Source organism: Myxine glutinosa, chromosome 8, assembly GCF_964187855.1.
Source record: "Myxine glutinosa chromosome 8, kmMyxGlut1.1, whole genome shotgun sequence".
Taxonomy (NCBI): Eukaryota; Metazoa; Chordata; class Myxini; order Myxiniformes; family Myxinidae; genus Myxine; species Myxine glutinosa.
The window spans coordinates 156,452,813-156,480,547 of NC_136268.1; the positions used below are offsets into that span (position 1 = coordinate 156,452,813).

The window sequence follows — 27,735 nt, forward strand, 5'->3', positions numbered from 1 at the left end:
GGGTCTCTCACTACCAATTTTGCACATCTAATTTCAACAAATTAAAAATTTGCCAATCACTGCCCATCATCTGCCAATCACTACTGCCAATCCCTTGCCAATCATCAAATTTTGTTTTTCTCTAATTTTGGGTCCAAAACACTAACCTCATCACCCAGTCGACTCACTAATACCTCTCGGTGCGCCAATTCCTGTCCAAAGCCCGGCTTCGTAAAGCCAAGCAATGGATGCTGGTTGTTTTGTGCCAGTGGCTGGCTGCGTCCGGCACTCGGTGCAGGGACGGGGGCTTACCCGGGCCGAGATCCCACGCATCACCTCGGCGTGGAGCCATCCAATGTCCCGATCTCGACCTGCCGGCACGTCTCAACAAAAAGTGGTCGCCATAACGACCCTTCCTATCCAGCTGCCCGCTCCGCCTAGTGGAGCACGGACGCGGCCGTCCCACGCGAGGCCCAGCGTGGATCGCGCACGGCGGTCCTTTCGAACCCGCCGTGGCTCGGATCCCCGCTGGTTCTCGCGGCACGCGAAGCCCGGCACGCACCGAGGGCCCGATTCGGCTATAAGTCGTTCTAAACTCGACCCCGTCTAACGTCGATGCTTCACCTGGACGCTTACACCCCGCAGCCCGTTCCTTGCTCACACATCCAGCCGTGCCCATGCCCCTCGTACCTTTCCTTACACACCTCGGTACACCCATTCCACTCACAGCCTTGGTCACACACCTGACCACCGAACACTTTGGCACACATTCGTTGGTCGCACACCTCACCAATACACCGCTTCGCACCCCCTCCTCGGTCACCTCCTCTGTGACAATCACAGGTGTGCCCTCATTCGCACACCCAACCACGTGCCTCACCACCAACTCCAGCGTGCATTCCCACTCACGCTCTACCATTCCAGGTGTGCATCCTTCCATCCCAGGTGTACATCCTCGCTCACCTGTCACCACTAACTCACGCTCCATGTCACTCTCACTACTTTCACCTCCATTCCTGACAGCGCACTCACCCTTACTCTTGACAGCACACTCTTTCCCCATGCACCTGTCCGTCACACACCTTTCTCGCGCACACTCTCCCGTTACACCCTCTGTAACACTCACCACAGCACGCTTCCATGTGCTCCCTCGCACACGCGCTACGACCGACTCACTCTCGCCAGCACACTCACTCCTTGGTACGCACTTTTTCCTCACACACCCCAGAGTCGGACTTTCTCGCACACCTCCTTTTTCGCACACCAGACCTGTCGCACACTTCACCAACGGCCTCTCACGAACACCCGGGTCCATCTCGACCCCCAAGCTTATTAAATCCCCTGGCGCATCATACGCACGACCATATTGGTCACCACTTACACCGGGTCCTCTTCCTCTTCGCTTCTCCTCCATCACCTGCGAATCCCTCATCCGGTTAATGAGCACGTCATCACGATCCAAACACAGACTTTGGACCAATTCTTTTATCTCCTCTTTTATTTCTTTCTTATCCCCTCTCCGTCGCTTCTTAATTTCGCTCATCCCTTCTTCCACTTCTTCTAATTTGTGCCTCACCTCTTTTATTCCCCGGTACGTCTCCTCAAGCTCGTCCTCCAAGGCTACCTTGACCGTTTCCAGGTGCGTCCTCACCTGCCGGTCCTTCGTCTCCATTACCTCTACCACCTCGTCCAACCTCGTTGTCAGTCCCTCACGTACCATCTGACATTCCCTCTTTGTCGCTATCAAGTCATCTTTTAGTTCTTTCTGTGTCGCCTTTAAACCTCCTAATACCGCAGTGTTCCTTTGAACCTGCTCCACTAACTCCGTCTGTCCCACCGTCAGCTGCTCCACCTCCTGCGTCAGGTCCTCTATGCCCCCTTGTAACTTTACAGTCGCCTTTCTCACCTCCTTTTCCATGTGCTCCTCACAGTGCCTCACCTCCTCGCGCACTCCTCCGACCTCCTCACCCACTCCTCTTCTGATCTCCTCTCCCATCACTTGCATCTCCTGCCCAGATGCCACCCTCATCTGCTCCATTTCCTCCCTGTGAGCATCCAGTTTGGTTTCTACCCCCATTCTGACCCCCTCTATCTGCTGCCCCATTTGGTTAACTTCCCTTTCCGCTTGGTCCCTCATGTCCCTCAATTTGCCTTCCATACTGTTTTCTAACCCCTCTAACCCCTTTTGCATCCCTTCCATTTGATTCTCTTGAGCGGCCATTCTGTTTTCTACCCCCATTAACCCATTTCTCACCTCTTTTATCCCGTTGTCTAACCCCTCAAAATTATTGTCTAACTTCCCAAATTTCTTGTCTAACTCCTCAAAATTATTGTCTAACTTCCCAAATTTCTTGTCTAACTCCTCAAAATTATTGTCTAACTTCCCAAATTTCTTGTCTAACCCCTCACCAGTACCCCTCGCTTCGTCCCTCATTACCCCCATTTGGCCCTCTAATCGCTCACCCTGAGCCCTCATTCCCACAATTTGGTCTCCCATTCGTTCCATAAGGGCCCTCATTTGCAACATAAAAAGGTTCGGATCCACCAGGGGCGCTGCCACGGTCGCGGGCGCGGTGACCAGCGAGGCGCCATTTTGCGCGTCTGCTACCCTCGCTGCTTCGCTCTCCTCACGTCCCTCAATTTGGTCCTGGACCGACCCTGCCTCACTCTCCCCTACCGGACCCCAGCCGTCTTGATCCGCCATAGCGCGACTTGCAAAATTCGAGTTTCGTAAAACAAAACAAATTTCGGCCGCTCCAAATTTTGACCAAATTTTTTTTTTCCTCTATTCGTTTTTTTTTTTTTTTCAAAATTTGGTCGGGCCTCGAATCTCACTCCCGACACCAATTGTTACAGACACGACTTTGATGTTAAAGTGGGCCGAGCGGAATGGCCGTCGTGTCCGCACAAATTACCCGACTATACTTGCCGTTGACGAAGTCGCGCTACGCTGGCTCAATAAGAAAAAGAAGACACCCGGCTGGATTACAATCACACAATACGACACCAACGTTTCGATTCTCAAGTATATTCGTACGGAAAAAGGTTAGATTACAGGGGCTAGAGGTATATTACAGGAAGACAGGCACTTAGACACACTCTTATATTAACCCCGGACAGACGACAGACACACGGGACAAAATGCTGACTCACACGGGGGTTGATGAAAAGGAAAGGCAGGTCGCGATGGCTCAAGGTGCACTCTTGGCTCAAGGCAGAATCGACTCGGTCCGGTCCAGAGATGCGGGGAGGTATCGTCGCGCTGGGGGTGGCGGTGGCTTCTCTCTCCAGTCTCCAAGCTGAGGCGCATCTGACGTCACGTCCGGCAAGCGGCTGCGTATATCCGGCGGGGAGTGACACGCCCTCGGCTCGTTAGCTCCGCCTCGTGGAATCGGCACGTTGCTTCTCATTGGGTGCGTGCGGGGGGGGTTACTGGCTCCGCCCCTGACGAGGAGCTGACAGCCAGCCCCTTCGGGGTAACCCCGTGGAGCGCATGGTCTGGAGCTAATCGAGCCGGTGTGAGGACGCATCCTCCCCCGCTCCGCCGCCATCTCCTCTGTTGTTGTTGTAATTGTTGTTGTAGTTGTTGTTATTGTTGTTGTTTGGGGAAGAAGATGGGAGGAGGTATGGGAAAGGTCCTAAACTCACTACTGATGCCATATAATCACATTCTGGTGCAACGAAGAGTCATAATTAATGGAAACGAGGCCTTAACTGACATAGATTAAGAATAACTAGGAAGATGTCCGAAAGTTGTCTACGTGTGGTGCGGTGGACCTGGGCACGACATTTAATGGGGGAATAAGGGGAAGGTCGGCTCTACTGATTGTTATTTACATGCAATGGGACTAGGGAATGGGGGACTGGGGAAAGTTGGGGAGTATTGGAAAAAATAGGGGAATATTTACAAGCGGATATGGAGGCCAAATTCCATATTCGCAACAATATAACAAATATCATGAAACATTTACATTTTGTAGTCCATTGTATAATTTAAATAAACATAAATGCAAATTTCGCATGTGGAAAAAGTAAGTACACCCCTACATTTATCACTACTTCAAATACCTAAAATTAGAATCAGGTGCACCAACTCAGGTGCAAATGATGAGAACATCGTTAGAGAGAATCTTGGAGGAACCTGTCTTATTTAAACCTCAGACATTTTGTTTGGTTTGCTCTTTGTTGTTGAAGTGTGCGGAGTCACCATGCCTAGATCAAAAGAGCTCTCTGAGGCCTTCAGAAAGAAGGTTATGGATGCCTACGAGTCTGGGAAGGGATTTAAAAAGATCTCCAAACAATTTGAAATCAATCATTCAACTGTCCGGAAGATCATCTACAAGTGGAGAAGATTCCAAACAACTGCCAACTTGTTCAGGCCAGGCCGCCCCAGCAAGTTCAGCCCAAGAGCAGAACGCAAGATGCTGAAAGAAGTCTCTAAGAACCCCAGAATGTCATCACGGGACCTAAAGGTAGCTCATGCCACTGTTGATGTCAAAGTGCACGAGTCTACCATTAGAAAGAGGCTGCACAAATTTGATCTACATGGGAGGTGTGCCAGGAGGAATCCTTTGCTGGTCCAGAAAGAGCATCAGGACAAGACTAAAGTTTGCCAATGAACACCTGGGCAAAGACCAGCACTTCTGGAACAATGTGCTCTGGACAGATGAGTCAAAGGTAGAGCTATTTGGCCACAGTACCAGAAGACATGTTTGGCGAAAACCAAAGACAGCATTTGACCACAAGAACCTGATACCAACTGTAAAGCATGGTGGTGGAAATATTATGGTTTGGGGCAGCTTTGCTGCATCAGGGCCTGGGCAGCTCACCATCATAGAATCCACTATGAATTCTTCATTGTACCACAGGGTGCTTGAGGATAATGTGAGGCCATCTGTCGGAAAGTTGAAGCTCAACCGAAAGTGGACCTTGCAACATGACAATGACCCTAAACATACCAGTAAATCCACCAAGGAATGGCTGAAAGGAAAGAAATGGAGGGTTCTGGAATGGCCAAGTCAATGCCCGGATCTAAATCTCATCGAGATGATGTGGGGGGATTTGAAACGAGCTGTGCATGCAAGAAACCCCTCAAACATCGCACAGCTGAAAGAATTCTGCATGGAGGAGTGGGCAAAAAGTTCTCCCAGTCGATGTCAGAGACTGGTAGACAGTTATAAGAAACGCCTACTTGAGGTTGTTTCTGCCAAAGGGGGAAATACCACCTATTAGAGCCAAGGGTGTACTTACTCTTTCCACATGCGAAATTTGCATTAATGTTTATTTAAATTATACAATGGACTACAAAATGTAAATGTTTCATGATATTTGTTATATTATATCACCTTTATCTATCAATATTGTTGAAATGAAGATCAAATAGCTGTATGTTGAAATATGTTGAAAAAGTCAAAACTTTACATGGGGTGTACTTACTTTTTCACGTGACTGTATATTTACTTATATGCCACAGCAGATGCAGTGTCTGAGCAATCACTTCTGTGTGTGTCTGTCTGTCTGTCTGTCTCTGTCTGTCTGTCCCTGTCTGTCTGTCTATCTGTCTGTCTGTTTATCTGTCTGTCTGTCTATCTGTCTGTCTCTCTATCTGTCTGTCTATCCAGGTCATAACTTTTTTTTTTTTTACCAATTGAGCTATTGTCTTCAAATTTTAACCAAACCTTTATCTATCTATAATTCCAGTAATCTCTGTCTGTACGTTTGTACGTTTGTACGTTTGTACGTTTGTCTGTGACCGCTGTTTCTCGACAACTACCGGTCCGATATACTTTAAACTTGCCAGGTATATTGCTGGGGACCCGAGGATGTGCCTTTTCAAGGTTTGTAATTAATCGGACAAGTACTTACCGAGCTATGGCGATTTAGCCGTTCGCCGTTCGCTTTGGCGTTGCGTCTGGACCAAACCATTGCATGTAAATAGAGGGGGGGGGTTCTGTGGTCGTTGCGAATGGACCAAACCATTCATGTAAATAGAGGGAGGGGGGTTCTGTGGTCGTTACTGCCACGTGGTTTCAAAGTTTTTTTTTGTTGTTGTTGTTTGCACGCATGTTTTTTTGCACCCACGTACGGGCACGCCCTAGGATGTTTACACACACACACCCCTACACAAATTTTTTTTTTTTTTTTTTTTTTTTGGCAAGGAACGGGCACCCACGTACGGGCACGTCCTAGCTTATATATAGTACGGGCATATGTGCCTTTTCAAGGTTTCATATTAATCGGACAATTACTTACCGAGCTATGTCCAAAAAACGATTCAACCAATCAGAGAGCAGCGAACGATCGCGTGTGCCGAACGTGGAGGACACACTCTGCCTCGGATGGCACATTTGAGAGCGTATTCATTTATTTCACGTTTGCAAACTATGTTGGCGCTATGTTGGCGTTAAACGATGTTTTAAAACTAATAAAAACGAATTTGCGATTCATTCGCTTTCCTGCGCGTTTGTGCACGCGATGGCGATTTCTTTACCAAACTCCGGAAGCCGTTCGCTTTGGACCAAACCATTGCATGTAAATAGAGGGGGGGGATTGTCACCGTACTCGCAAGCCGTTCGCTTTGGACCAAACCATTTCATGTAAATAGAGGGGGGGGATATAATTTTAGATATAGATATAGTACGGGCAATGCCCTAGTCTATCTATAATTCCAGTAATCTCTGTACGTTTGTACGTTTGTCTGTGACCGCTGTTTCTCGACAACCACGGGTCCGATATACTTTTAACTTGCCAGGTATATTGCTGGGGACCCGAGGATGTGCCTTTTCAAGGTTTCATATTAATCGGACAATTACTTACCGAGCTATGTCCAAAAAACGATTCAACCAATCAGAGAGCAGCGAACTATCGCGTGTGCCGAACGTGGCGGACACACTCTGCCTCGGATGGCACATTTGAGAGCGTATTCATTTATTTCACGTTTGCAAACTATGTTGGCGTTAAACTATGTTTTAAAACTAATAATAAAACTAATAAAAACGAATTTGCGATTCATTCGCTTTCCTGCGCGTTTGTGCACGCGATGGCGATTTCTTTACCAAACTCCGGAAGCCGTTCGCTTTGGACCAAACCATTTCATGTAAATAGAGGGGGGGGATTGTCACCACTCGCAAGCCGTTCGCTTTGGACCAAACCATTTCATGTAAATAGAGGGGGGGGATATAATTTTAGATATATATATAGTACGGGCATGCCCTAGTTATGATAATACGGAGAGAAGACAAATTAATAATTTACTCAAAACGTCAAAGGTCAGCATCACATAAAATCATTACTTTTCATCCGATTGACCTGAAATTTTAAGAATTTGCATATTGCGTCACTGAATTGGTTCACAAATGAAAAGCTACAAACCGATTGTTTTTTTAGATCAAAAGGTCAAATGTCAAGGTTGTGTAAAATCGCCAATTTCCACCTGATTGACCTGAAATGTTAAGAATTTGCATATTGGGTCACTGAATTGGTTCACCAATCAAAAGCTACAAACCGATTGGTTTTTTTTAGATCAAAAGGTGAAATGTCAAGGTTGCGTAAAATGGCCAATTTCCACCTGATTGACCTGAAATTTTAAGAATTTGCATATTGGGTCACTGGATTGGTTCACTAATCAAAAGCTACAAGCCAATTGTTTTTTTTAGATCAAAAGGTCAAAGGTAAAGGTTGCGTAGAAGCGCCAATTTTCATCCAATTGACCTGAAATTTAAAGAATTTGCATATTTCGTCACTGAATTTGTTCACCAATCAAAAGCTACAAGCCAATTGTTTTTTTAAGATCAAAAGGTCAAAGGTCAAGGTTGCGTAGAAGTGCCAATTTTCATCCAATTGACCTGAAATTTAAAGAATTTGCATATTGCGTCACTGAATTGGTTCACCAATCAAAAGCTACAAGCCAATTGTTTGTTTGTTTTAGATCAAAAGGTCAAATGTCAAGGTTGCGTAGAAGCGCCAATTTTCATCCAATTGACCTGAAATTTTAAGAATTTGCATATTGGGTCACTGAATTGGTTCACCAATCAAAAGCTACAAGCCAATTGTTTTTTTTAGATCAAAAGGTCAAAGGTCAAGGTTGCGTAGAAGCGCCAATTTTCATCCAATTGACCTGAAATTTAAAGAATTTGCATATTTCGTCACTGAATTGGTTCACCAATCAAAAGCTACAAGCCAATTGTTTTGTTTTTTTTAGATCAAAAGGTCAAATGTCAAGGTTGCGTAGAAGCGCCAATTTTCATCCAATTGACCTGAAATTTTAAGAATTTGCATATTGGGTCACTGAATTGGTTCACCAATCAAAAGCTACAAGCCAATTGTTTTTTTTAGATCAAAAGGTCAAAGGTCAAGGTTGCGTAGAAGCGCCAATTTTCATCCAATTGACCTGAAATTTAAAGAATTTGCATATTTCATCACTGAATTGGTTCACCAATCAAAAGCTACAAGCCAATTGTTTTTTTTTAGATCAAAAGGTCAAAGGTCAAGGTTGCGTAGAAGCGCCAATTTTCATCCAATTGAACTGAAATTTAAAGAATTTGCGTATTGCGTCACTGAATTGGTTCACCAATCAAAAGCTGCAAGCCAATTGTTTGTTTGTTTTTTGTTTGTTTTTTTGCGGTCTTGCTGGCGACGGTTCGTTTTTTCGCAGGTCTCCACGCTCTCCATCGAAATCGAAGTTAAGTCATTGTTCCAATTTGTATTTTCGTTATAACTGTATTTCTTTTATGGTGTATGTACGTTTATTGTCCCGTCAAAGATTTTCGGTGCAAATCTTTCATACCTGTATTGAAAATCGCGTTAATTCGTGTCGTCTCGAGGTCTTGTACAGTGTACACTGTACAACCTTGAGGCTTTGTTTTTCTCTCAGCGCCTGTCGTTTGTGATCCAATAACTTTCGTTCTCCGTTTTCGCAGTCTTTCCACCCCAAAGCCTACTTCCTTATGTAAATCTCAACTCAAAAAAAACAAAAAAAAAAGACTACCTTCTCTGTGCTCATTCGTTTATTCATTCTTATTCGTTCGTTCGTTCTTCGACCACGTGTTTCTCCCCCATTTCCCCAGATAGATTGTCAAATTTCAATTCGTTATTTTATCGTCCATGTGATATTGTTTGATTATAGTTAGTTTTGGTTTGAATTTCCTGTAACTCGTAATTAATTAATCGTTTTCTGCCCTTGTGTGTGGCCTTGTAGTTGTACCCCCGTCGGTGTTTTGTTAACTTAAGTGTGTTTTGCTTGGCTCTTGGTTTTTTCCCTTCTACCCCGAACATAATACTGTCTAACGTTCTAATTCCCCACCCCCCCCCCCCAAAAAAAAAAAACAAAAAAAAAAACAAAAACATTTATTTTCTTTTCTCCACGTGTACTGTTGTCTCATCCTGTATTTTCTGTCCAGGTGTGCTGTTCGCCCCACCCCCATTATCTCCTTGCCATCCACCGTTTGCCCTGTTCACGTGACTCGTGGTGGTCCCTCTCGGCTCTCCCCCCGTTGGTATTTTTGTGCATATAAGATTGTTCATAGTTCTGTTTAAATATTTTTAAATATGTTTAACCTTTCCCCTTCTGTTTTTTATTCAGTGGTATATTACAACACGCTGTTTTTCTTCCTATTTAAAAGGCTTTTCTCAATTTCCTCTCCAACTCATTCCACTTCAAAAAAAAGAAATTCAATATCTTATACGTCTCCCTCACTACATGGTCTAAATTCACATTCATTCCATCCCTCCTCCATCATCCTGAACCGGATTGCTAACTTGAAAATCACAACAAACCCAATTTGTTATCAATGTTCGTCTTTCATTAATCATCCACTTTCTAAACTCCCCTCTTGCCCCTCCCATCCAAATCCCCCCCCTTGCACCTACACTCCGAAACTTCCCCCTTGCCCCTCCACTCTTAAACTCCCCCCTTGCCCCTCCACTCCTGAACTCCCCCCTTGCCCTTCCCCTCCTAAACTTCCCCTTTGCCCCTCCCCTCCTAATCCCCCCCTTGCCCCTCCACTCCTGATCTCCCCCCTTTCCCCTTCCCTCCAAAACTCCCCCCTTGCCCCTCCCCTCCTAAACTCCCCCCTCACTCCTCCCCTTCAAAACTCCCCCCCAATCCCTCCCATTCAATTCTCCCCCCATACCATTCCTCTCCAATTCTCTCTCCTCCCCCCTCCTCCTCCAAGCTGCCTCCTCCCCACTTCGTCTCCCTTCTATCTCATACCTCCACCCCCCCAAACCTTCTACTTTCCTCTGCCCCCCCTCAAACAACCCCTCACTGTGCCGCATCCCTTCACCAGCAAACCTTTCATCCTCCTCATCCTTCCCTTTCTTGGAACTCTTCTGCAACATCTGAAACACTATCAACTGCTCTCCCTACCTCCCCCTCTCATCCTTCATCTTACCCTACTCCTCCCCTCCCCTGTCCTGTACCCGATGCTCCCCCTCTCTCTTCATTAACGGTATGGACCTCAAACATCCGGGGCCTTCGCTCAAACCTGACTGATCTCTCCATACAGGTTGCTTCTGACAATCCAGACTTGATCTGCTTAACAGAGACTTTCCTCCTTCAAGATGTCTCTGATTCCTTAATAACTCTTCCTGGTTACTCCCTCCTCCGGTATGATAGACCTGAGCCTCGGCCTGGTGGTGGGGTGGCTATCTTTGTCAAAAACTCTCTTCCTCACTCTCCTTGCACTGCTCTCTTTCCTCCTCACCCGCAGGAGTACCTCTGGTTACGGCTTCCTCTCCGCTCCCACCTTTTGTTCATATGTGTTCTGTACCGTCCCCCAAACAGTGATGACTCCATCTACATTTCAATGTCTGACAACATGGACCAACTTCTATCCACTCATCCCAACTCTCTCTTCCTCATATGTGGTGACTTCAACTGTCATCATGCCACCTGGTTGGGTGTGGGTTCCTCTCTCACTAGTCATGGCACCTCAGCAAAGGACTTCTGTGACTCACTGGGATTGACACAATCTGTCAATTTCCCGACCCGGATCTCAGCCAATGGAGTATCTTCTCTTCTAGACTTGGTTATGACGAACTTCCCTGCTAATGTCTGCTGCTCTTCTTCTGCTCCAATCGGTTCTTCTGATCATGTGCTTGTCAAAGTGGACATCTCTCTGGCCATTCTCAGAGAGCCTCCTCAGCGTCGACGAGTCTGGCATTTCACTCAGGCCGACTGGGACGGTCTTCAAGCAGCCATCAATCGTCTGGATTGGTCTCCCATCTCCACTGCCTCTGACATCAATTCTTCCTGGGAATTCTTCCAAAGCAAACTGATCTCTCTCATGCACAGATTTATCCCATCTCGCCTTCAATTGTCTTACCCTTCCTCCCGTCCATGGTACACTGAATCTTGTGGTGAGGCAGTTGCCCTGAAACAACTTGCCTTTGCCTCTTGGAAGGCTAATCCAACTGAAGGAAATCTCAGTTCCTTCCACCAAGCTCGGAACAAGTGTGTGTCTACCCTCAGGAGTGCCAGGAAGCACTATCTCTCCTCACTCAAGAATGAACTCTCAAACCTGTCTCCTTCCTCCAAATCCTGGTGGCGTCTGGTCAAATCCGTTTCTGGTGTTTGTTCCCCCTCCATCCCCTCCCTTACCTCAAATGGCCACACAGTTGACATCGCACGTGACAAAGCCGAATGCCTCAACTCTGTGTTCGCCTCGAAATCCTTAGTCCCAAACCCATCTCTCTCTGTTCCCACCTTTCCCAGTCGAACCCAAATGCTCCTGGACTCTGTGTCCTTCTCTCCTGACAAGGTGGAGGAGTTTTTGTCAAACCTCGACTCTGATTCTGCAACTGGACCAGACGGCATCAGCCCACGGGTCCTAAAATCCTGCTCTGCCGCTCTATCTCACCCTCTCTCTGTTCTTTTCACCCTATCTTTTGCTCAAGGTCATCTGCCAGCATCCTGGAAATCAGCTAACATTACTGCTTTACACAAAAAAGGTGCAAAAACAGATCCTTGCAACTACAGACCAATCAGCCTGCTCCCAATTATCAGCAAAGTCATGGAATCCATCATTGCTTCGGATATGAAATCTTTCCTCTTCTCCAATGGCTTGATCTCTGATCATCAATTTGGTTTCAGACCAGGTCACTCTACTCTGGATATGCTGCTTCTGCTGTCTCAACAATGGAGGGAGGTCCTGAATGCCAAACAGGAAATCAGAGCTGTCTCCCTTGACATATCAAGGGCCTTTGATACGGTCTGGCACCCAGCTCTGCTCACCAAACTCTCCTCCTATGGTATCCATGGAAATCTCCATGCATGGCTTGCGGACTTCCTCTCTGGTCGTAGTCAACGTGTGGCCCTGAATGGATTTCTCTCATCTCCCCTTCCTGTTCAGGCTGGAGTTCCCCAAGGAAGTGTGCTGGGCCCTGTGCTTTTTCTGGTCTTTATCAATGATCTCTCTGACTCTCTGGAAAATCCTCTCTATCTCTTTGCTGATGACTCCACTCTCTGCCGCTCCATTCCTCTTCCCTCAGATAGGCAGTCTGCAGCCTCCTCACTCTCTGAAGACCTGGACAAAATCACAGACTGGTCAAACAAGTGGAACATGTCTTTCAATCCTGCCAAATCTCACTCTCTTACTATGTCTCTCCGAAAAGATCGACTGGACAACCCTCCCATCTACTTTCTCAACAATCCTCTCCAAGAAGTTCTGTCACTCAAGCTTTTGGGTCTCACTATCTGCCATGATCTTTCTTGGGAAAACCACATTTCCAAGCTGGCCTCCAAAGCCAGTCGCCGACTGGGCATCCTCCGTCGTGCGAAGTCCTTCCTCGGCACACCTGAGCTCCTCACCACATACAAGGCTTTCATCCGCAGCTCAATGGAATACTGTTCTCCCCTATGGGCTGGTGCTCCTGCCTCACACCTGGCTCGGCTTCACGCTGTTGAATCCAAAGCTTTCAAAATCATTGGAATCTCCCGCGATGAAGCTATCTCTGAGGGCCTTTCACTCACTCACCGCAGGCAGGTAGGTGGTCTTTCTGTCTTCTACCGACTCCTCTCCGGCCTTGCTCCCCCAGCTCTCTCCGTGCTCTGTCCCCCAAATATTCCTACAGGTCGCACAAGATCTGCCAGCAACCCTCTGATGGTTAAACTGCCGAAATCTCGGCTCTCTGCTCACCTTCACTCTTTCATTCCTCTTTTCTCCCGCCTGTGGAACAAACTCCCACACTCCCTTCAATCCCTCTCCTCCCTCCAGGTCTTTAAAACAGCTGTTCACCACCATCTCTTATCTTCCCCCATCCATAACCTTGATCTTTTCTACCCCCACTAATTCACCCCAGATCCACCTTGTTTGAAATTCCAACTTATTTCCTGGAAATCCTGGCAGTGTCCATATGTTTATACCTCTCCCACCCCCCCCCCCTTCACATGCCTCCCCCCCTTCACATGCCTCCCCCCTTCACATGCCTCCCCCCCAAAGCCCTCTCCCTCCCACAGATCTCTCGATGTCTCCATGTCTCTCGGTCCCTGCTCTCAAATGTTGTGTTTGTGTCCTTCCCCCTCTCTCCCCATCTTGTCTACCGCTCCCGATGTTATTTGTTTTATGTGTCTGTTTGTCTTTCTGTGTGATTAATTTTCGCTCTTTCACGAGCCTCGATCTTGTATACAAAAAAAAAAAAAAAAGATCAAAAGGTCAAATGTCAAGGTTGCGTAGAAGCGCCAATTTTCATCCAATTGACCTGAAATTTAAAGAATTTGCATATTGGGTCACTGAATTGGTTCACCAATCAAAAGCGACAAGCCAATTGTTTTTTAGATCAAAAGGTCAAAGGTCAAGGTTGTGTAGAATCGCCAATTTCCACCTGATTGACCTGAAATTTGAAGAATTTGCTAATTGAGTCACTGAATTAGTTCACCAATCAAAAGCTACAAGCCAATTGTTTTTTAGATCAAAAGGTTAAAGGTCAAGGTTGTGTAGAATCGCCAATTTTCATCCAATTGATCTGAAATTTAAAGAATTTGCATATTGCGTCACTGAATTGGTTCACCAATCAAAAGCTACAAGCCAATTGTTTTTTTAGATCAAAAGGTTAAAGGTCAAGGTTGTGTAGAATCGCCAATTTTCATCCAATTGATCTGAAATTTAAAGAATTTGCATATTGCGTCACTGAATTGGTTCACCAATCAAAAGCTACAAGCCAATTGTTTTTTAGATCAAAAGGTTAAAGGTCAAGGTTGTGTAGAATCGACAATTTTCATCCAATTGATCTGAAATTTAAAGAATTTGCATATTTCGTCACTGAATTGGTTCACCAATCAAAAGCTACAAGCCAATTGTTTTTTTTTTAGATCAAAAGGTCAAAGGTCAAGGTTGCGTAGAAGCGCCAATTTTCATCCAATTGAACTGAAATTTAAAGAATTTGCATATTGCGTCACTGAATTGGTTCACCAATCAAAAGCTGCAAGCCAATTGTTTGTTTGTTTTTAGATCAAAAGGTCAAATGTCAAGGTTGCGTAGAAGCGCCAATTTTCATCCAATTGACCTGAAATTTGAAGAATTTGCATATTGGGTCACTGAATTGGTTCACCAATCAAAAGCGACAAGCCAATTGTTTTTTAGATCAAAAGGTCAAAGGTCAAGGTTGTGTAGAATCGCCAATTTCCACCTGATTGACCTGAAATTTGAAGAATTTGCAAATTGAGTCACTGAATTGGTTCACCAATCAAAAGCTACAAGCCAATTGTTTTTTAGATCAAAAGGTTAAAGGTCAAGGTTGTGTAGAATCGCCAATTTTCATCCAATTGATCTGAAATTTAAAGAATTTGCATATTGCGTCACTGAATTGGTTCACCAATCAAAAGCTACAAGTGGGTTATTATTTTTAGATCTTAGGCTCAAAGGTCATGGTTGTATAAAATCATGAATTAACTTTTTCTTTTTAAAAAAAACTATTTTCATTATTTTGAGCATTCGGAAGATGAAGAAGATGTCAGAATACAAAACAGACGCGAATGGGCTTTGTATTTTCAGATGCTTTCTCGTTAATCGTTGGCATGGTTTCATCGACTCCAAATGTCTGAAAAATAAAAGGATAACAATCTGAAGTTACTGTTAATCTAATGCACAATCAGCAACACATTTACGATATGCACAGGCAATAACAAGAAAGGAGTTTGTTGTGCAGCCGTTTGAAAGATGGAAGTTGAAGTGTGCAGGAAGCTAAACTACACAAACGTCATAAAACTTTGTACAATTTAACATTTGCTCAAACACAAAGATAATGAACATTTAAATGAAGCTTCTCAAAATATCCCCGATTCTTACTTCTCTAAGAAATGTCTGCGCAACTGTCAGGGTTTGTAAGAATTTTTTGATCTCTGAAATGTATTTTGATTCCCTTATTAAAACAAGGATGATTGTCATCTTGCAGATTCTGGACACCGTACTCATCTCAATACACATTCGTCGATCTTCGATAAGTCTTCGTCGATCAAGACTTCGATAAGTCAATAAATTGAAGTCTCTTTAAAACAACTCAAATAATTTTTAGTGAAAGTTGACAAGCCTACTATGTGAATTGCCATGCGTCTTGGGATATTGAATATTCCAATTATTATTATTTCGTAAGTCGCATGTGGCTGCTGGTTGCATCATTGCTCGGAGCGCAGCTGTGCTGTTCATGCGGTGCCCCCCGTTACCAGTAAGCTGGTACTCATTTTGCCGACCTCGGAAGGATGACAGGCTCAGTCAACCCACAAGGTGTTAATTAAACGGCTCGACAGGGGCTCAAACTCACCGGGCTTAATATTCTAATGAACGAATGGTGAGAATTTGTATGAAAGAGAGGGTTGAACAATGTTTAAACAGGTAAAAATATGCGAATAAATGAACCTTCATTTAAAAAGAATTATTCTCCCCCCTGGGCCGGTGCTCCTGCCTCACACCTAGCTCGTCTTCACGCTGTTGAAACCAAAGCTTTCAGAATCATTGGAATCTCCCACGATGAAGCTAACTCCGAGGGCCTTTCCAGAATCATTGGAATCTCGCGCGATGAAGCTAACTCCGAGGGCCTTTCCAGAATCATTGGAATCTCCCACGATGAAGCTAACTCCGAGGGCCTTTCCAGAATCATTGGAATCTCGCGCGATGAAGCTAACTCCGAGGGCCTTTCCAGAATCATTGGAATCTCCCGCGATGAAGCTAACTCCGAGGGCCTTTCCAGAATCATTGGAATCTCCCATGATGAAGCTAACTCCGAGGGCCTTTCCAGAATCATTGGAATCTCCCACGATGAAGCTAACTCCGAGGGCCTTTCCAGAATCATTGGAATCTCCCGCAATGAAGCTAACTCCGAGGGCCTTTCCAGAATCATTGGAATCTCCCGTGATGAAGCTAACCCCGAGGGCCTTTCCAGAATCATTGGAATCTCACGCGATGAAGCTAACTCCGAGGGCCTTTCCAGAATCATTGGAATCTCCCATGATGAAGCTAACTCCGAGCGCCTTTCCAGAATCATTGGAATCTCCCACGATGAAGCTAACTCCGAGGGCCTTTCCAGAATCATTGGAATCTCCCATGATGAAGCTAACTCCGAGGGCCTTTCCAGAATCATTGGAATCTCCCGTGATGAAGCTAACTCCGAGGGCCTTTCCAGAATCATTGGAATCTCCCACGATGAAGCTAACTCCGAGGGCCTTTCCAGAATCATTGGAATCTCCCGGGATGAAGCTAACTCCGAGGGCCTTTCCAGAATCATTGGAATCTCCCGCGATGAAGCTAACTCCAAGGGCCTTTCCAGAATCATTGGAATCTCGCGCGATGAAGCTAACTCCGAGGGCCTTTCCAGAATCATTGGAATCTCCCACGATGAAGCTAACTCCGAGGGCCTTTCCAGAATCATTGGAATCTCGCGCGATGAAGCTAACTCCGAGGGCCTTTCCAGAATCATTGGAATCTCCCGCGATGAAGCTAACTCCGAGGGCCTTTCCAGAATCATTGGAATCTCCCATGATGAAGCTAACTCCGAGGGCCTTTCCAGAATCATTGGAATCTCCCACGATGAAGCTAACTCCGAGGGCCTTTCCAGAATCATTGGAATCTCCCGCAATGAAGCTAACTCCGAGGGCCTTTCCAGAATCATTGGAATCTCCCGTGATGAAGCTAACTCCGAGGGCCTTTCCAGAATCATTGGAATCTCACGCGATGAAGCTAACTCCGAGGGCCTTTCCAGAATCATTGGAATCTCCCATGATGAAGCTAACTCCGAGGGCCTTTCCAGAATCATTGGAATCTCCCACGATGAAGCTAACTCCGAGGGCCTTTCCAGAATCATTGGAATCTCCCATGATGAAGCTAACTCCGAGGGCCTTTCCAGAATCATTGGAATCTCCCGTGATGAAGCTAACTCCGAGGGCCTTTCCAGAATCATTGGAATCTCCCACGATGAAGCTAACTCCGAGGGCCTTTCCAGAATCATTGGAATCTCCCGGGATGAAGCTAACTCCGAGGGCCTTTCCAGAATCATTGGAATCTCCCGCGATGAAGCTAACTCCAAGGGCCTTTCCAGAATCATTGGAATCTCCCGCGATGAAGCTAACTCCGAGGGCCTTTCCAGAATCATTGGAATCTCCCACGATGAAGCTAACTCCGAGGGCTTTTCCAGAATCATTGGAATCTCCCGCGATGAAGCTAACTCCGAGGGCCTTTCCAGAATCATTGGAATCTCCCACGATGAAGCTAACTCTAAGGGCCTTTCCAGAATCATTGGAATCTCCTTACGATGAAGCTAATTCCGAGGGCCTTTCACTCACTCACCGCAGGCAGGTTGGTGGTCTTTCTGTCTTAATAATAATAATAATAATAATAATTCATTTATTTTGTATAGCGTTTTTCCAGAAGCCCAAAGGCGCTTTGACAGAGTGGAAAACAATGCATAACAATACATGAAAACAACAATTGCAAAAAGACAAGAATCAATAGGGAAATATTTAAAGCAAAAGGAGGGAGAAGGAGAAGAGATAGTCAGGGGTTAAATGCTGTGGGTTGAATGTTGAATGCAGTGTTGAACAGGTGGGTCTTTAGTGATGTATTGAATGTGGTGAGTGAGGAGGAGTCTCTGATGGTGTGAGGTAGTGAGTTCCAGAGGGTGGGAGCAGCGATGGAGAAGGCCCTGTCCCCCCAGGATCTGAATTTGGTCCGGATGGAGGGGGTCAGGAGGTTGGTACCAGCAGAGCGGAGGTTGCGGGTGGGAGTGTGTCTGGAGAGGAGGTCAGCCAGGTAATATGGGGCCAGGTTATGGAGGGCTTTGTATGTCAAGAGGAGGATTTTGTACTGGATTCTCTGGGGGATGGGGAGCCAGTGAAGCTTGTAAAGGACGGGGGTGATGTGGTCACGGGTCCGGGAATGGGTGAGTAGACGGGCAGCGGAGTTCTGAATGTATTGGAGTTTATTGGTGATTTTTGAGGGTGAACCATAGAGGAGGCTATTGCAGTAGTCCAGACGGGAGGTGATGAAGGCGTGGATGAGGGTTTCTGCAGCCGTGGAGGAGAGGGATGAGCGGAGACGGGCAATGTTTTTCAGGTGAAAGAAGGATGACTTTGTGATCTGTTTAGTGTATTTGTCGAAGGAAAGGGTTTGGTCAAAGATGACGCCAAGATTCCGGATGTGAGGGGAGGTGGATACTGGGATACCGTCGATGTTGAGGGCAAAGTTATGGGTGGATTTTGTGAGCGTTTTTGGGCCAATGATGATTATTTCAGATTTATCACAGTTAAGCTTGAGGAAGTTGATTTGAAGCCAGGATTTTATTTCAGTGATGCAGTTTGTCAGGATAGAGTGGGTGTCGGTGGAGACGGACTTGGTGGAGATGAAAAGCTGGATGTCATCGGCGAAGCAGTGGAATTGGAGACCATGACGGCGGATTAAGTGACCGAGGGGGGACAGGTAAAGGATGAAGAGGAGGGGGCCAAGAACTGAACCTTGGGGGACACCTTGGGGGAGGGGAGCAGTGGGGGATTTGCAGTTATTGATGGAGATGAACTGGCATCTGTCAGAGAGGTATGATTTAATCCAAGAGAGGGCAGTGCCGGTAACGTTAAAGGTGGATTCAAGTCGGGTGAGGAGGATAGTGTGATCGATGGTGTCAAAGGCAGCGCTGAGGTCGAGGAGGACGAGAATGTTGAGGTTGCCAGCGTCAGAGGAGAGGAGAAGGTCGTTGGTGATTTTGAGGAGAGCAGTTTCAGTACTGTGGTTGGAGCGGAATCCGGATTGGAATGTTTCATACAGGTTATTGGCAGAGAGATGATGTTTGAGTTGAGTGGCTACAGCGCGTTCCAAAACTTTTGACAGAAAGGGTAGGTTGGAGATGGGTCTGAAGTTGTTTAGGGTGTCAGGGTTTAGAACAGGTTTTTTTAGAATGGGGTACAGGCAGCAATTTTGAGGGAAGGTGGGATGATGCCTGTAGACAGGGAGGAGTTTATTGTTGCAATGATAAGTGGAGAGAGAGCAGGGAGGGAGGCTTTGACAAAGCTGGAGGGGATGGGGTCAAGAGTGCAGGTGGCAGTTTTCATTCCTATGAGGAGTTCAGAGAGGTCAGTAGGGGAGATTGGGGAGAACCGAGACAGGGGATGGCAGGACAAGGGGGGGCAGGTGGTTGGAGGGGGAGCGGGTGCGGCGGTGGTCAAGCTCTTGTAGATGTTGTCAATTTTGCGTTGGAAGAAAGAGAGGAAGGAGATGCAGTTGTCTACTGTGAATGACTGGGTGGTGGTGTTCAGGGGGCGGAGGAGTTTGTTTATTGTCGAGAAGAGTGCTTTTGGGTTTCCGGAGCCAGAGTGGATAATTTGAGAGTAGTAGGCGGAGCGGGCGCGGGAGAGGGCATCTTTGTAGTGTTGTAGGTGGTCCTTGTAGGCTTGGGAGTGAACTGTGAGACCCGTTTTATTGCGGAGTCTTTCAAGTTGGCGAGCACGACCTTTCATCAGGCGGAGTTCAGGGGTAAACCAGGGAGCAGAATGGGTGAAAGAAACTGTTTTGGTTTTCATAGGCGCAAGCTGGTCAAGGCAGGAGGAGAGAGTGTGGTTGTAGTAGTCAGTGAGGTCGGAAGGGGTGTGGAGGTCAATGAAGGGAGAAGTGGACATTTTTTCAGAGAGGGTGGATGAGAATGAGGTAGGTGAAAGAGCGTTTAGCTTACGGAAGTTGATAGTGCGATAATGCCTTGGTGTTGGGGCGGGGATGTTGATGGTCAGAGTGATGGCTAAGTGGTCAGAGAGGGTGAGGTCGGAGCCAGAGAGATGGTGCAAATTTAATCCAGTGGAGCAGACAAGGTCCAAAATGTGACCACGGATATGGGTAGGAAAGTCGACATGTTGAGTGAGGTTAAAGCAGGTGAGTAAATCAGTGAAGTCAGTGGTTATTGTGGAGTCAGTGGAGTCCATGTGGATATTGAAATCACCAAGGAGGAGGATTGAGGGGGAGAGGGAACATAGCTGGGTCAGAAAGTAGGAGAAGTCAGACAGGAATGATGGGTGTGGTTTGGGAGGGTGGTAGACGACAGCCATGACTGACTGCGTGCGACCAGAGAGTTTAAAAGCCAGGTGTTCAAATGATGGAGCAGATGAGATGGAGATGAGGTTGGTCTTGATGTCTTGACGATGGATAACGGCAATTCCACCACCTCGGCCCTCCAAGCGTGGTTTATTGACGTAGGAATATCCATTGGGTGTGGTGAGGTTAAGTGTGTAGTAGTCCAGAGGTTGTTGCCAGGTTTCAGTGAGACAGAGAAAGTCCAGTTTGTTATCCAGGATGTATTCGTTCAGGATGAGGCATTTGTTGTTGAGGGACCGGGTGTTGAACAGGGTGAGCTTGATGTTGTTTTGAACAGCAGGGATGAATTCAGGTGATTTAGCCAGGGTTCGTAGGCAGGAGGTGCGATCGTGTGCGTTGCTGTGACCAGGTGCGCTGGGACGAAGAGTGAGAGTGCGCTGAGCCGACCAGAGGACGGGGATGGAGTGACCTGATTGCAAATAAACAAACTTACGACCGGAGCCACGGTGAATGTACCTGGGTCGTCGGAGGAGTCCATTTGATTTGAAAATGACTTAATGACTTAATTAACGACTCCTCTCCAGCCTTGCTCCCCCAGCTCTTTCTGTGCTCTGTCCCCCAAATATTCCTACAGGTCGCACAAGATCTGCCAGCAACCCTCTTATTAGTCAGGTTCACTATGTTTTTTCGTTCAAAATCATGGTAGATTAGCAAACCTATACATTTTTGGAAACGTTATTACATGGAAAATCTGAAAATCAATGTTTACATTTGCCAATTCCGACCAATTCGACCAATCGACCAATTCCATTCGACCAATTCGACCATTCGACCAATCGCTTCGATCGACCATTCGACCATTCGACCAATTCGATCGATTCGATTCGATCGACCATTCGACCAATTCGATTTGCCAATCAATTTGACCGACTTTTGCTTGTGTGGAACGGACTGTGAAAACGATGCGGACTATATTGTCGGATACGACACACAGGACAGTGATGACGAACTCTAAATGGCATATTCTGTAATCGTGTATGTTTGATGCCATTGACTGCCTGTGTATATTTTGTCATTGACTGCCTGTGTAGATGTGAAGTTATACCGACCATGTGTATATATGATTTTGCTGACTGCCTGTGTATGTTTGGTGATATGAATTATTGTGACACATTTTGATGTTATTAACTGCCTGTACAAAATGATAACATGTATTTGATTATGCAACTTATCGCGAATATAAAGACAGTATTTTGCAATTCAAAACCTTTGATTCGTGTCTTACCATTCCCCATAGCACTAATTTGATACTTTCATTGGATTCCTTGTCCCTGAAAATATAGGTTTAGTATATTTTAAAAAGTTTTTAGGGTAATTAGAGGCAGAAATAGAACAAAATATGTATTTTACAGTGGCCATTTTGAAAATCCAAAATGGCCGCCATACAGGTATCTCTCCAAATGTAAACATTGATTTTTAGTTTCCTTATGTTATAACCTTTCCAAAAATGTATAGGTTTGCTAATCTACCATGATTTTGAACGAAATATAATTTATTGACATAGTGAACCTGACTATATGGTTAAACTGCCAAAATCAAGACTCTCTGCTCACCTTCACTCCTTCATTCCTCTTTTCTCCCACCTCTGGAACAAACTCCCTCACTCTCTTCAATCCCACTCGCTCCCTTTATTGTATGTTTTATGTGTCCGTTTTTTTTGTGATTAATGTTAGCTCTTACACGAGCCTCAATGCTGTATACAAACCCCCCCCTCCCCCCCCCCCCCAAAAAAAAACAAATGGTAAATTTAAATTTCAGGTCAACTGGATGAAAATTTATGATTTTATGTGACGCTGACATTTGACCTTTTGATTACATTATGAATTTGTTTTCTCTCCGTATTATCATAATAAAGGTTTGGTTAAAATTTGATGTCAATATCTCAAATGGTAAAAAGGTTACGACCCAGACAGACACACACATGCACACACAGACAGACAGACAGACAGACAGAGACAGACAGACACACGCACACACAGACAGATAGACACAGACAGACACACACACGCGCACACACAGACACACACGCAAAATCCCGTCTCCTGCTGCGCAGGGGGGGGGGGGGGGGGGGGGGCTAATAATTAAATTGATATGGAATTTACATAATGCTCTAAAAATAATCACACAGAGCTGTTGAGTAACAAAGGTGAGTGTAAAATAAAGAGCAAACTTGAGTGACGATGTGGGGACTTGAGTCTTCATCAGGCAGGCACTTTTACTCTATAGTAAGGGCATTTTATGAGATATTTCACAAATCTGTTAACTAAATTGTTACCAAAAAATTTCTTCACCAATATGTTTGTAAAGGTGTGTAATAACATGTGTTAAAATGTTGAAGTTCAACTCCCGTGGGAAACCCAGAAAAAAAGCTGTTGAATTCGGGTACCGAAAAATTATTTTCGAGAATTTTTTTTTTTTTTTAATCGGCCCTTAAGTAACTTATGAGGGGTCAAATAAGGGTTTTTCATGATTCTGAGTTGATTGTTAACATTTATATTTCACCACAGACACTCCTTTGTGGAAAAATAATTTCTAAATATATCTCATTTTCTACTTTGCAGGACATGGAGTCTAGCAATATGGATGAAGACGTTACTCCACCTGTGCATCATTAGCATCAGCCGTGCGCCCTTGGCATACTGATGATGGCCTGCAGCGGCAAAGATGTGAAGCATCTTGGTAACAATGCAGGACAGATGCCCATTGTGGTCTGCAAGTCGCTCGGTTCTGATAAAGACCTTGATCACATCTACCATGTGGTGGTACTCCACCCAGAGTGCAGGTGTTCTTCCTCCTTTTGCGAGTCGTTTGAAGGTTTCTTCAAACCTTTGCTCAAACACTGGCACTACTGGGTCTGAGTGTCTGGCTCCCATCTTCCCATCAGCCACCTTCTCCATGAAGGTCTTCATGTCACCACGCTCCTCCTCAGTGAAGGCAAGTTTCATGATGTGTTGATAGATGGCTGCATCGATGAGGAGGTGAACACGGATTGCCTTGTCAAAACATCCTCCATCCATGATGTGGTTGGCTGTCGTACTTCCAGGATAGATCAACTGGATCACATCTAGTAGTCCAGAATCTTCCATGATGTTACCCATTGATCCAAGATAAGACTTCAGCAGGTGAAAACCACCCAACCTTGGAATGACGGGTAGATTTGCCTGCTTTATTATATTCACAGCCTTCAGCCAAATCGGAAGATCAAAGGTCACTATAGCGACCCCAGCGCGCCGTATGCACTCTTTCAGAGTGGTGAAGATGGTGTTGAGGTCATTAGGGTCTCCTTCAATAACTGGGAGGAACTCGATCTGTGTGCTCTGCTTTGCATCATTAGCATGGATTCTCTTCATCCAGCCATTCCAGTTGGAGTGTGGGAACTCAGGATCGTTGGCTTTGATCACCCACCCCGCTGCCCAGAGTGTGTCACCTGGAGTGAGGAGTGGCTGATCATGAGCCAGGGAGGAGGAAAGCTCAGCGAGGGGGAGAAACATGATCGCGTTCGTTCCTATCTGTTTCCTGTTCGTAAATGGAATAATCTTTACTTCAGTTCCTCTCAGGATCTTAGCTTTGTCGAGTGCCTTCAACTTCACCCGGGGGAAAGCTGCTGTTGTCTGTGGATCTGGCAAAGGTGGTGCCGGAGAGGTGACTTCGATCCAACCCATTGAGTGAAAGGGAGTGTTTCCGTGAATAGAGACAATGTTTAAATCTATATTGTCTCCAACAAACTGAGTGACTGCATTGTTTGTTTCCCCAACCTCCATAAAGACCACCTGATCATTACTTGACAATTCACTTTCACTGGCTGGCACTTTGGCTGTCATCACCGATTGATCCTCAAGCGCAGCATCAACCGCAACCTCATCATTGATCTGTTCATCGGTTTCCTCCACAATGGTGTCAAGAGTGCCAGGAGTATCTGGAACATCATCTCCACTCCTACTATTAAGGAAGCAGTATTTGTAGTTTTGTGTCTCCGTGTAAGACTCAGTGTATCCCAGCTGGTGGAACTTGTTGAGCATCCATTTTGACCCAAATCTATGATCAAGTTGTATGGCAAGCCCCATTTGGTGTGGCAATACTCCAGACCGAGGTCGACAGGCGTTAATAAAATTCTGCCCCCAAACGGCAACTCTTTCGTCTGTCTTGACAATCGGTCTCAAGAACATCTGAAGGCTTGCAGGAACAAGTGTCAGCTGACTATCGATGTCAGTCATACTGTGTGTGGTGGGGTATGACTTTGGACCTAAATCAATCAAGGCAATATCATTGGATATGAACTTGAGTGTCGTCTTTATGATCTGAGTCTTCTCATCTCCATGGTCAAGATTAGCATGATGCCCTCGCAGAATATTGTCGGTGCCATCTTTGAGACAGAGTACATCTGCCCTTCTTTCCTGTGTTGTGAAATACAAGGTGTCTTCGTATTTCTCTAGAAGTTTTATCTTTAGCCAATGCTTTGAATAAGAAAGGCTCTTCTCTGGTGACTGATCAAACTCCTGCAGCTTTTCATGGACTTGGTCCATGTTCATTACCCCATGCTCTAATTCTGAGTCTAACCATTCGCAGAATTCAATAAAAACTGCCTCTCGCTCCTCATCAATACTCCTCTGTCCTCTCTTCCTTTTTCCTTCCTCATCAGTCTTGGACAAACTGTCACCTCTCGCAAACATAAGTTTGCATCGCAAATGGTACAGTGTTTCTTCTGCTACCAAGTCGTTGATCCCTTCCAGGCGTCCAGTGACTTCAGTGCCCCAGTCATCCCCGCGACTCCGTGCTGTCTTCAGCAAGCTTGCCTTCAGTGTATCTGCAGTCAAATTATCTGGCACTCTGTATTTCTTTCTAGCTTGTGCTGGATTATTTTTGTAGAGCTGGGCTGGTTGGTTGCAAAGAATGCATACATCCTTATACAGGAGGTCAACTGACTGTGATCTTCTAGAACTGCAGCCAGTTGATGAACTGAACTCACAAGTAGTGCGTCTTCTCTTCAACTTTGATGACTCTTTCTCTGCCTTTGATGCTTGAGCTGACTTCTTGGTGGTTGCAACAAAGTTGTTGTACAGATCATTTTTACACTTCTGGTGGTACCTCAGTTTTCCTTCCTTTTGAGCCTCCTTCATACGTTCCACAACAGTAACATTTTCGACAGTTTCTGCTTGTTTCAATAAAGTTGTGAGTATCCCTTTGGAGTTGCCTGTATGAGCCTTTCAGCTGGTGTATCCGAGCGTGCACAGATGAAGCAATTGAGCACAGGTGGAGTAACGTCTTCATCCATATTGCTAGACTCCATGTCCTGCAAAGTAGAAAATGAGATATATTTAGAAATTATTTTTCCACAAAGGAGTGTCTGTGGTGAAATATAAATGTTAACAATCAACTCAGAATCATGAAAAACCCTTATTTGACCCCTCATAAGTTACTTAAGGGCCGATTTAAAAAAATAAAAATTCTCGAAAATAATTTTTCGGTACCCGAATTCAACAGCTTTTTTTCTGGGTTTCCCACGGGAGTTGAATTTCAACATTTTAACACATGTTATTACACACCTTTACAAACATATTGGTGAAGAAATTTTTTGGTAACAATTTAGTTAACAGATTTGTGAAATATCTCATAAAATGCCCTTACTATTAATGAAGGGTGAATAGCCGAAACATGAGCTTCTTGCTTCACACACCTGTTAGCACATCTTGATCAACATTCTGTTCATTTCATCCATTATACTAAATGTTGAAACATTCTGCTTTGTCATACGACAGAGAGACTCGACAAGACACAACCTGGACTTTGGCATAAAGCCATAAATTAAAGATTATTGTTACTTGTGTATGTCCGACATTCATTTCTAGTTTTATATCAGATTGTAAAATTTCATTTTATAATGTAAAAACCAGCAACCAGAAAGAGAACTGAAAAAAGACAAGGCGTACATACTTCATTTGTCTTCCATTCTGTCATTGCTCCGTACAGGACATGTGACTCACAGTACAAATTTCGAAAAGCCATGCAAATTAAATAAAACCAATTTAAGAAAGATCTATCAAAGGAAAGAAATATGACAATACGCACTTATATTGCTTCAAAATAATTAATGCTGGTTACATGTTGTTTACATGTCTCATACTCCAAGTGCAAGAAACAGGATGGTCCATAAAATGGTGACCTGGTCGTAGGTTGTAACACAAGATGGTCATGAATGATATTCTGGTGGTAGGTTTGTAACACAGGGTGGTCTATGAATGATGACCGGGTGGTAGGCTTGTAACACAGGGTGGTCTATGAATGATGACCTGGTGGTAGGTTTGTAACACAGTGTGGTCTATGAATGATGACCTGGTAGTAGGTTTGTAACACAGGGTGGTCTATGAATGATGCCCTGGTGGTAGGTTTGTAACACTGCACGATCCATGAATGATGACCTGGTGGAAGGTTTGTAACACAGGGTGGTCTATGAATGATGCCCTGGTGGTAGGCTTGTAGCACAATGTGGTCTATGGATGATGCTCTAGTGGTAGGCTTGTAACACTGCACGATCCATGAATGATGATCTGGTGGTAGGTTTGTAACACAGGGTCTCGGAAGGATAGATATTGCGAGTCTAGAAAGGATAGATATTGCAAGTCTATGATGGATAGATATTGGGAGTCTATGAATGATAGATATTGTGAGTCTTGGAAGGATAGATATTGTGAGTCTATAAATGATAGATATTGCGGGTCTAGGAAGGATAGATATTGTGAGTCTATCAATGATAGATATTGCGAGTCGAGGAAGGATAGATATTGTGAGTCGATAAATGATAGATATTGTGAGTCTAGGAAGGATAGATATTGCGAGTCTATGATGGATAGATATTGTGAGTCTATGATGGATAGATATTGTGAGTGTATAATGGAATAGATATTGCGAGTGTATCATGGAATAGATGTTGTGAGTGTATAATGGAATCGATATTGCGAGTCTATAATAGATAGATATTGCGAGTCTATAATGGATAGATATTGCGAGTGTATAATGGAATAGATATTGCGAGTCTATAATGGATAGATATTGCGAGTTTAGGGAGGATAGATATTGCGAGTCTTGGAAGGATAGATATTGTGAGTCTTGGAAGGATAGATATTGTGAGTCTATCAATGATAGATATTGTGAGTCTAGGAAGGGTAGATATTGTGAGTCTATAAATGATAGATATTGTGAG

At 45.1% G+C, this 27,735-nt stretch overlaps 1 protein-coding gene across 4 annotated transcripts in view; it reads right to left on the reverse strand.

Moving 5' to 3' along the window:
- The window catches only part of LOC137433047 (uncharacterized), a 100,472-nt gene that overhangs the window by 12,980 nt on the left and 59,757 nt on the right, over nt 1-27,735 (reverse strand). For 2 of the 4 annotated variants that reach the window (XM_078783902.1, XM_078783900.1), the window contains one exon: nt 14,887-15,015. The exons of the other annotated variants lie outside the window; for them this stretch is intronic. In XM_078783902.1, the coding sequence (XP_078640028.1) occupies nt 14,999-15,015 (17 nt within the window). In that variant the 3' untranslated portion in view covers nt 14,887-14,998. Of the gene's footprint in view, nt 1-14,886; nt 15,016-27,735 lie in introns of those variants that run through there. 4 annotated transcript variants of the gene reach the window in all.